General features: G+C 30.8%; 1 protein-coding gene across 4 annotated transcripts in view; it reads right to left on the bottom strand.

The window, feature by feature from the left end:
• The window catches only part of LOC117115218 (serine/threonine-protein kinase ULK4-like), a gene marked incomplete at its 3' end in the record, with an annotated part of 111,104 nt that overhangs the window by 15,893 nt on the left and 83,653 nt on the right, over positions 1-11,558 (bottom strand). For 3 of the 4 annotated variants that reach the window (XM_033258926.1, XM_033258934.1, XM_033258951.1), the window contains 5 exon segments: positions 3,367-3,375; positions 3,575-3,757; positions 4,848-5,009; positions 10,556-10,747; positions 11,452-11,530. In XM_033258926.1, coding sequence (XP_033114817.1) covers positions 3,367-3,375; positions 3,575-3,757; positions 4,848-5,009; positions 10,556-10,747; positions 11,452-11,530 — 625 coding nt within the window. 4 annotated transcript variants of the gene reach the window in all.

Here is an 11,558-nt window from a genome sequence, read left to right as displayed (position 1 = left end):
GTTGTTTATTCACAAAGGCGAATATGTATGATTCAAAAGATGGCAAAAATCATTGTATTTGTAATCAGTGCATTTTTTAGTTGTATACTTATGTTGTGACTGTCCCTAGGGCTTATGAATGCTGATGAAATACTTCCAAATTGCATCAGTGTACAAGATTGTACTTTGTCGCTAATCCTTCCCCTTCCTCAAACAATTTGTTTCAGGAGGCAATACAATTTTGATACTTCAACATATTTAATAATATTTTAATATAATGTTCTCTTAAATTTACATAATAGAATAAAAAAAAAAGATATTTAAAAATATAATAAATAAAATAAAATATAATATATTGTTTTAGCAACATCTAAAAGCAATACTTCAAATATTCTACTTGTTCTAATTAATATGCAAAATGTAAGGTAATATAAATTTGTTTTCTTGAATAATTTATTAATCATTAAATAAAATCTTTGGTCACTATGTTTTAAGATAACATTTTTCAACATTTGTATCATTCAAAATTACAAACTTTTTTATACTTTCAAATTTGCTTTACAATGTTTCAACTACATTTTTAAATTGACAACTAGATAAAGAACATTTTAACAGCGAACATATAAAAGAATTAAAAAATGTTTGGATAAAAATGGAACAAATATATTGTGAAAACTTACATATACATGTACATATGTCCGAAACAAACATGATTTAATGACCATGTGAGATTGTGAGAAATGTTGTGTTTTGGCTAAATTATTAGTTAAACCTTGGATGATTCAACTAGTATTTTTTACAGTGAGATAACTAATGGATATGAAAGAATGGCAAAAAATTATAGGAATTCAAAGCCACAATCAGCAGTCTAATGAGGGCGCAGTAATACAGTAGTCTTTCCCAGACCACAAAAACGGAACGAAACAATCCGTTCATTTGCTGTGTTAATTACGGGATACTGATCAACTAAGTCCCTGATGATGAGTTGGCAAAACAAGGAGAAAAAACATGTTTACAAAAGCTTGTCTACGGCAGCGAACTGAAATTTACAACGATGGTAGGCAACATGAATAAATGTACTCTACAACAGAAACTAACTACAGTGTAATGTTAATGAACTTTATAATGAAAGCAAAATGTATTGGAAAATAAATAATTACATGCAAAGAGGTAAATATACATACAATATTGAAAGCAATAACAAGTATAAAAGTATGACTATAATATGATTTTTTTTCCCATTCATTCATTCTTTCCAGAAATAGACGAGAGTAACACTTGAACAAACAAAAATGAACGGAAATCTTCCCCTCTATATTTTCTGGCTATTTATATATACTGTAGACCCTTGCCTGTTGGTCTATATGGCAATTTTCAATCTCAGTATCATAATTTTAATGTGCTTGCAGGATATATTACTAGATATTTTTAGTAGATAAGCATATTGAGAGAAGGTGCAGCTTGGTTATTCAGATGACTGCCTTCAATATATGTGGCAAAGAAAAGCTAATTAACCAGTCACTTGTCGCAAAATTAAATTTTTAGTTATGAATACAGGGTTAAACAGTAAAATGAGAGCCATAAAATGGTTAAAAAAAAATTAATTAAAGCACATTAAAAGTTACAGTAGTATAAACATAACAGCTGTTTAAAGAACAATATTTAAGAAATCAGCCTTCAGAGTTTATGATTTTGGGCATTTCGTTAAAAACCTGTTGTTTTAACATTGAAAATGGGGAAAATACCAGCATAGCATTATGTATAGATATATAAAGGTTAGTTCAGTGCAATGAAAGATTTCCAAAATTTGAACATTCCAGCATGTTTTGGCCATTATCTCGGAAACAGGATTTGCGACGACTGACTGGTTTGGCCTTTTTTTGCCACAAATTATTTAAGATTTAGCATAAATATTATATTTTTCTTTAAAAGAAATAAATGTTTATTTGATTGATTGATGTGCCTACATAATGAATACACTTTAAAAAAATTACTACCTGTATTGTGCTTACACATTTTAACAAATAAAATTAAATATCTGAATCTGCAAAGTATCATTAAGTAAGAAGCTTTTATATGAAAATTCACAAGAAAATATTTTCTTCACACATAAGCAGTCACATAAAAACAATAATACTATTCCTTATTCTTTGCATATAGACCCTTATATTCATTACTACTTAATTTGAGAATTTTTTTGTATGAAATATCTGTAAATCGGTGAAAATTGAACCTAGGTTTGATCTGTGTGTCATCAGTCAGTTACAGTGAACAATTTAGTGTTTTTATACTGAAGTTTTGAGACATTTTCCAAATGTTAACATAGGTAGTGTATCTTCAAAATTAATCACCATCAACACATCCCCCACACTAACATCAAATTTGATTTCATGGCCTAGACTCAAATGAAATACGAATAATTTTAAAACATCAAAAATAAATCAAATTAGTTTCTGCAGCTATTACATAATATTATGTGGAGTGAATTCCTTTTTCAATTTTTGCAATTAATTTCCGGATGGATAATATACAATATTTTGATTTATCATAAGGATTCATTACTGATTATTAACATCAACATTTATATAAAATAATTTAAAATAATTAATTGGAACTACTGTATTTACATATAATAATTAACTAACTCATTGCAAAATAAAATAAATTACTTATTTATTAGTAGTCTATGAATTATAATTAATTAAACTATTATATTATAATTAATACATTACTATTAACATAATTAAGTTATTACATTGTAATTAATACATCAAACATATTGCTGCTTCAGCAGTGGCCATATTTTCCAAAAGAAAATATAGGTAAGTGAGTCACTGTTAGCAGGTTCTAGACTCTCAACCATCTTATACATACGTTGCATAAACATGTTTGTCTATGTATTAATCAATATTATGTAAAGGAGGTTAAAAGTTCTGTGAAAGGAAAATCCAATTAACACAGGTCTACTATATATTTTGTCACATACGGAACTTGGAACGCAATTGGCTAGGGTTTTGCACTACTACTATGGGATGTGGCTTTGGCAGATTGCCAAGCAGAAAAAAGGAAAAGGTTGCTACAAGTTAAATTTAAGTTCATATCTATTTTTAGCTTTTAACACATAATAACGTTTATGTACCGAGAATGTACCTTAGAATTTTTGAAGTTTGTACTTTCAAAAATCAATTTGCATACATTTATCCACCTGAAACATATCACATACCAGTAATACAAACTGAAATAGAAACCATACATTTTAAAGAAAAATCATTTTTACAAAGCAAAGAATTTAATACCTATAAAAAATGATTTGTGTAGAATTATACAATGAAAGTGATATGATATCTATGCTAAGAAGCAACGACATGTCAGTACTAATATGTATACCTTCATCATCTGTAAACATTGTACATGTAAAGAAAAAAGGGAATAAAAAAATCTAATTAATAAACATCAAAAAATACATATAATCTAACACACTAGAATTAAGCTAAATATCTCTTCTTAGACCATAATAAAACAATGATTTTTTTTGTCTTTGGTTTAGATAAATCACAAATGGTATTCTTCTTTTATTGTTTTTGTTTTTACCTACCTTATCTTGCACAATCCTCTGCAAGTGTACTCCATCCACTAGAGTGGCTATAAACATAGTGACCATTGCTTGCTGGACCTTGTTAATGGTCACACTCAGAGCATCCAGTACCACCGGGAGTCCAATCTTGTCAATCACGGCTTGAAAAACGGACACTGAGTGTCTGGTCAACCTACACAAGGCCTGTTGTGGCCAGAAAAAAAGTTTCATTGAATTAACAAAATCTATAGTGTATGTAGTTATCACTAAAATATATATCAATACAATGACAATGGTAATTTTAAGGATGATGATGAGAATCATGTTGATGATGGTGAGGATGATATTGAAAAATATGATATTGCAATTAATGATGAGGAAGATGATCACGATAATGGTGACAAATATGATGATGAAAAGGATGATGATTATGAGATTAATGGTGGTGAGGATGATGATGAGGATCAGGGCTGAAAAAAAGTGCGCGACCGCGCAACCGGTGGTCGGAGGCTTTGACCTTTAAGCTGGAGGCACTTTAGAAAAAAAAAAATTTTTTTTTTACACATCACAATTTAATGCATAATTAAATTTAATATTTTTGTTTGCTCCAAACCTCTAAATGTACTACTGTTTAGCTATAATAGTGTAAAGATAGCATTTGGTGCTGGAGGCATTTGATCAAGATAATTCTCATGGTCGGAGGCACAATAATATTTTTTCCAGGCCTGATGAGGATGATGATGATGATGATAATGATAATAATGGAGGTGGTGATGATGATAATGATGAAATGGAGGATGAGGATGATGAAGATAATGATGATGGTAATGAGAATAATTTGGAATTATGATGAAAATGATGATGATGAGGATGATGAAGATGATGATGAGGAGGAGGAGGAGGCGACATTAATGATGCCACTTGTCATCCCTAAACCAGCATACTGTCACAAACAGTTAAACTGAGAAAATAGCATAAGAACGTGGCAGTATTGAATGCCGCGGTTCAGAGAAAGGTTTTAATATTTTTACTCATAACTTTGGCAATAGTAAATTCCAGTTAATGACAATCATTTTAAAGCTTACAATGTCAGAGAATACGAATGTATTAAAAAGTCAATTTTCATGTTTTTGTCACTAACACTGGTTTAGGCATGGCAAGCCCCATTTATGATCATGTCATTATGAAAATGATGAAGGTGGCAATATTGATACTACAATGATACGATACATATGATATATACATACATTTGTTTCAAATTACAAAAAATAAAGTAATTAAAGTATTTGTTTACACTTATGGCTGTGACCTTCAACGCATCTGCTGTGCAATGCGTAAACAGATGCCACAAAAGTTGTGCAGTCTCGTTACTACACAGTTTCTCGCTGTGTACGCCATCAGTAGTTGCAACGTTAGCGAAGATCAGCGCTGCATAGTGTTGCACAGGGGCTTCTTCCTGCAAAACATCCCCGAAAAATACGTCATTTAAATTAAAGCAGAAATTTGATTACATGCTCAAAATATTAACTGTTGTTAGCGCTTCCCAAATTCAAGTGGTAAATTAGTAAAATGAGAGTGAGAGAGACCAGATTGTTTGACAGAAAAGTCTTGTAAAGTTGCGTGTTAGGTAATTTGGCTTTGAAGTCTGTGCAGTATGTATGTGTATTCCCATGACAAATTAATGTTATCGTTTACGTAAATGAGAAAATATAAGAGTTATAAACATCCTAAAACACACAGTTCTAAGATGGAAGACTGAATTGCTAAACAGAAAGAAACTAATAATAAATTTTACACATCGTTAATTTTCAGAGCACAAATAACAATACAATAATTATGACAATAAAGAAAAAGATTACCGATTTATTTATTGACACTGACATAAATTGTAGTATTATAAAAGGGAAATTCTTTGTTTGGATACACATATATCATTTAAGACAGTGTTAATTTAATTAATTAATTATTAACATTTCTAATAACCATCTTTATTAATAATTAATAAGACTAAATGCCTAGACTTGCAACTGGAAAAAATGACTTCTATTCATTCATTCATTCTAGGAATATCTGTTTACAATAGAATCTGTTTTGCTGGGTTCAAGAACCTTACATAACTTACATAAGTTACTTAGTATAGTACTCTATTTATAAAGTGTTTGTTACATTATTTGCATAGACCCATAAATTGGATGTCAGACAATTTTAATGGTTATTATAGTAAAAAGTATGTCAATAAGTGAAAACTTAATTGTTACAGTGTCATTTTGTAAGTTGAATACTAAATCTAGGACTATTATTAAAGTTTTCAGGGTTTTTATGTACCAGAGATCTTTAAAGGAATGATGAAATGAAAAAAATAAAATATTATCATAAATAATTACTATAATCATTTGTAAAATATTTTCTATTTGGCCATTTAATTTTCGCATCTGCTTCATCAATAATATAAAACTTACTTTAACGCCTCTTCAGTGGGTTTACGAGAACTGAAACTCTTGGAAACAACTTGCGTGATATGATTTAAATAGGTTAAAGCAACTCATCACCATTTCATTATTTCATTTTCAAATCAGTTCTCAATACAAAGGATACATTTTCCTGCACTGAAATTATCGGTACACAACCACGCCTTATTTGTACGAAAACATTTGACTTCATACGAATAACAACTTTCCCGATATAAATAGACCGTTTTGTTTCTTAATTAAGGCACTTTCGCTTTCTCCGACAGGACTAGCATTCAGGTGGTTAGTCCGAATTTTGCAATATGTTATAAGTTATACGCACTCTTAAAGTCTGTAACACAATTTCCTTTTATGGTGCACTGGAAACAATTAATATAATATTAATGAAAACGTACCTGGGTCTACCTTTCACTTTTGATAAAAACATCATCATGGAGAGATGGTTTTAATTTTATTTTTTGGAGCTTTTAATTTATGTTTTTATTAATAATTTGTCCTTTAAGAATAAAAAGTTGACAGTATAAAAGAAATAAGTTTGGCAGCCAAAAAATTGTATTCCCTACTTTCAGAAATCCAATTTTAGAAAATTTTGGATGATTATGCAAGGATATCTGAGAATGACACATTCAGATTTTTAAAATGTAAATTTTGGGTGAAAAAAAAATTGAATTTCTTTCCCAGACAGGTACAAGTAAAATACAAGTAAAATCCAGCTAATCCAACACTTTCTTTTATAGTCACAAGTATAACCACTAATAAGAGTGATAAAATATAAGTACTGTAGTGATGAGTTGGATGAATTTACAATCAGCATGTTTTACATCAGATTTACACGTTGAAAACAATCTGACAAAATATACATTGAAATTGGAACATTAAAAAAATAAAATATATTAAAACATTTATGGAATATGAATAATTATACTAGTAATATTTATAAACATTATAAATTAATACCCAACTTTATCTTCATAAAGACTTTATGATGCTTTCCTCCCTCCTACCTCCCCAACTCTGTCTTACTCTCTCCTTCACTCTTTCTGAATTTAAACTGAAGAAACTTTATATCTTGTTGGAGTTAATAACCTGTCAGATTGCTTGCTCTATCCAGGCATGTGTTCTTACACGCAAAGCAATGCAAAGGGAATGTTAAACATCTTATTAAAAACTATTTGACACATTAAACTCGAGCAATCTGTCGATGAAAGACCGGCGGGCAACGAAACAACACCTTATGCTGGGAATTTCACATGCTTTAATGCACTGCAGAAATTGGAGAGTGTCGTTAATGTGCTCGGTTTCAGAGGGAGTGTTTATGTCGTACTTTTGCTTGCTTGACAGGACACACAGCATCCACAGTTCTAGGTTTTTGATCTTACAACGCAAAACATGTCGCTGAACGAGGTAAGCCTCTGCAACTAATTTGAATTAATCCTTGAATTCAAGCCTTACTTTGGAAATGGGTCCAAGAAATGTTTGAAATCCACGTGACATTTAACTTTGAAAGGGTATTACTCAAGGACATTAAACTAATTGCATTTAACATTTAAAAAAAAAAACATCTTGGCACTTACTTTCATGAAATATTCCATTTAAATGAAATAAACAAATTTTTACAATATATATTTAGAATTTTTTTCAAATAACTAATATCTAATAACTCCAACCTTTTCCTAATAAAATTTTATAGGAAGCCTAAACACTGAGTTATACAAAAGCACATATTAGGGTGGCAGTGGCGCCGCCAGCGGGGGGAAAGCAGGGGTTTAAGCCCCCTACCGGACAGGTCAAGGCCCCCCCCAAAATGGACAGAGCTTGTCGGGCAGTTGGACTAAAAAGTATATAAAAATAGGCCCACGCCAAGCTAACACGTGTCTGTCAAAATCAGAGAGTGTCATTTCTGGCCATCCAGAGGTTCCTATCCTTAAAAAAATCTCATTTGAGAGAGGGAACACACTCTCAAACCCTTCCTCCAGCTCGGGCCTACGAGCCCAAGTTCCCCCCCCCCCAGAAAATACATCCTAGAGCCGCCACTGTAGGGTGGTAAACAGGGTTGTTTACCTTGGTAAATTAAAGTTAATATTTTTATCATAAAAAAAAAAAAAATTTTTTTAAAGCAGAAATAACATTACTAATATTTATAATTAGTAAATATATACTTTTCAAATCATTTTTATAACATGATCCTTCCTAGTTGCCAGTAAACACAGACATGGTGGATTGGAACAGTACCCTAAAGATCGCTGGTTCAAATCTTATATCTGCCCATATATATTTGCCTAATTTGAGCTTTGTTTATACAGTACCTGTGATTTAATAATAATAATAGTATTGGAATTTATAAAGCGTCATTTAAATAACCAAAGTGCATTATCAATGGCCCTGTACATGTTAATAATGGAAAAGGTGAGCTTTAAGTAATTTTTAAATTAAGCAAACAGAAGATTTGGCCTTATATGGGTGTGATTTGATACCATATTGCCAATATATGGGCACAATATTACTGTAGCTCATCATTTCCCTACATTTGGCAAATCAGATAATTGTTACAGTAAATAGTATGCACATAGCTATTGTTGAAGTATTACAATTTGACTAAGTTATAATTAATATTATTATATATATTATAAAATATTATGTATTATGTATTAAATTAATTATTTTTGGGGTATGTAAGCTGCGGACCTTACAGTAGGTCTGAACGATCCTACCCTGGATTGCATAGTTCAAATGTAATATACTGTAAATTTATTTTATTTAGTTGTATGGAAATCTTTTCTGAAACAAATTGAATGAATGAATGAATTAATGAATGAATGAATGAATTATTTAATTAATGGTACCATGCCATCCAACACAGCAAATGAGCAACTGGCTCACTAATGTATAGTTAGGTCATGGACCTACTAATAATTAATAAATAATCTTATTAATAGGTCCATGGTTAGGTGTTTGACTTGGAAATAAATATTTATTCTGCCAACATACAGTGCTATAAAAGGCCATCTATATTTTTCCATAATTACAAACATTCAGAAAGGGTGGGCTTAACAGTTTTACTTGTTTGTTAACTGAAAAGCTTCATAATAAAATTACTTCTGCCTTAGTGAAGGCAATAATTATTAAAAATAAATTAGACGAGTAAGGGTATACCCCAGTGTACTGGAACAGACAGCCCCTGTGGTGGACGAGAGTTGCTGGTACCAGGTTACCGGGTAGCACAGACACGAAGGGACCCTTAGAGGTGAAGAAAGTCTTTGATCGAGTTCCTAGTCCACATATCAAGCACCCTGAGCATCTTATATTAGATGGATATGTGCACTATATAAAACTACATTATTATTATTATTATTATTAAATCTGCTTTGAACAGGCAATCAATGTTTTTGAAAACAAGCAGAGAGGCAGCAGCCTGAGCCGAGGTGACAACACCACGGTAAGCGTGCAGAGGCGTGCTTCCTCTGGTGAAGAATTCCACAGAAACTTATCTTGTTGCGAAACTCTGACCGACCATGCATGACAATGATTACTGACACGCTGCACAAATTACAAGGTGGTTTATCCAATAGATTGATAAGAGAAGTGATTTAAAAAGTATGTTGAGCACCCTGACAACTTCCTTTTTAGAATAGACGCATTAAAGACAAGTGGTGAGAAAAGCTCCGAAGCCCTTGAATTAAGTTCGCTGGAAAGTCAGACGATTTGTTACCAATAGAAACTTGTTGTGCCAAACATGACCAAATTACTAATTATTAAGTTAATGATCTACACAGCAATATACTTACTGAAGGAGAAAAAAATAACTTGTAACTAGAACACAAAGTGTTCTTAAAGTACAAATGTTATCACAAATTAAGCTGGTAAATATCATCCCAACTACTAAAACTTAAAAAAAAAAGTCCTCCAGTTTCAGTTCTAATCCAGGGATCATCCAATGATAGCTACCAGCATTTCACAAAAAAAATATATACAAAAAAAAAAAAAAAAAAAAAAAAAAAATTAAAAATAAAATGAAGCCTTCCACCTCAAGGTTAAATAATAAGAATTTATTAAAAGGACAGCTAAAAATAAATTGAGAATGTAGGTACAGGTATGCTTTATGCATTTTTACTTTATTTTAATTAATTTTTAATTTCAGTTTGTATTAAAACTTTCTGAGATGTCTTGGAATGTTCTAACAATATTTCATTGTCTGATTTTAGGTACAGGTGGGCTTATTGTACTTTAAAGTGTTTTTAATCTTGTACTTCATCAATGTTATAAGCTGCTTTTAAATGTATTTTAAACCTTTTCACTTTTCATATTTAAATTGTATTTTAACACCGCATAGTCAATAACTTATATATTCAAATGTATTACTGTACAAGACTTTTAAAAACAAATTTCTACTGCATTTTAATATATGATAGACTGAATAAAGTATTAAATTGAATGCTGATTTTTTTTGTAAACGTCTGTCAATCAGTGCCACACTAGAGACGATATAAAAAAGCACAACTGAATTTTCAAATCTCATAAAATTGTGTTTACTTACTCCTTCTCGGAGACAGCGTGTGATGATGGTGTACGTGACTGATGGGACTGTCCATGCGTCAATCATCGCTGATTTCTGCTCCTCTTGCTTGGCGACAAGGAAGAGGAGCTCTCCCAAAGCGGGCAAGATACTTTGTTTCAATTTGCTATTACGACTGTTATCGCGTACAACTTCAGTAAGAGCTGCAAATAGCTGAAGATGCAAAAAAAAAGAAGGTAAATATTAAACACTACTTAACATTCAAAGGATTTCACCATAAGTGAGTACTTAAAAAAAAATTATGATAAAAATGACTCAAATAATAGTAAAGGTATGTGTTGAGATTATAAACAATATATTAAATAATTTAATTGATATTATTAGATTTATATTGAAAATTATATCAAAAATATTATTCACAAAAAAGTTTAATAATGATAAATTTAGAGTGTGATGATAGGTAAAAACTATAATACTAAAGATAATGTTAAGCTTATTAACCTAAGGAATAAATTTAATAATTTCATTGACATAAAATGTAGGATATTTGCTTTCAATTAAAAATTATAAGAATATATTTTCTATGCAAACTCACAGGTGCAAAATCAATATCGTTTATATATTTGCATAGACTCTTAAATTGCCTGGAATAAATTTAAGAATTATGTATTACTAAATTGTTTGTAAATCAGCAAAAACAGATTATTTTTGTTTATTTTACTACAGACAGTACATCTTTAAAATAATAATATATAAAAGTAAAGGTAGGAGAATAACTCTTAAAAAGCAGCGCCACTGTATTCTGCAACTACCTAGCCGCTGTAAAGCGGCACTTATATTAGTAGTTTTTTTTAAATGTTTGAACAAAAAGTGGCTGCTCAGCTATGCCACTGATAGTAATACCATAAGGTACAGACCTCTGTTAGTGGTAAATTCTCGTCAAGTTCTTCACAATGCAAGGCTAGTAAACCAAGTACTCTCCCTGCTCTACACCGACTGTTAAAAAAACAGAAAAATACATAAT

Source organism: Anneissia japonica, unplaced genomic scaffold (genome assembly GCF_011630105.1).
Source record: "Anneissia japonica isolate Jap-2015-1 unplaced genomic scaffold, ASM1163010v1 scaffold199_len4679917_cov187, whole genome shotgun sequence".
Classification (NCBI taxonomy): domain Eukaryota; kingdom Metazoa; phylum Echinodermata; class Crinoidea; order Comatulida; family Comatulidae; genus Anneissia; species Anneissia japonica.
This window is presented reverse-complemented; position numbering and strand designations above follow the sequence as displayed.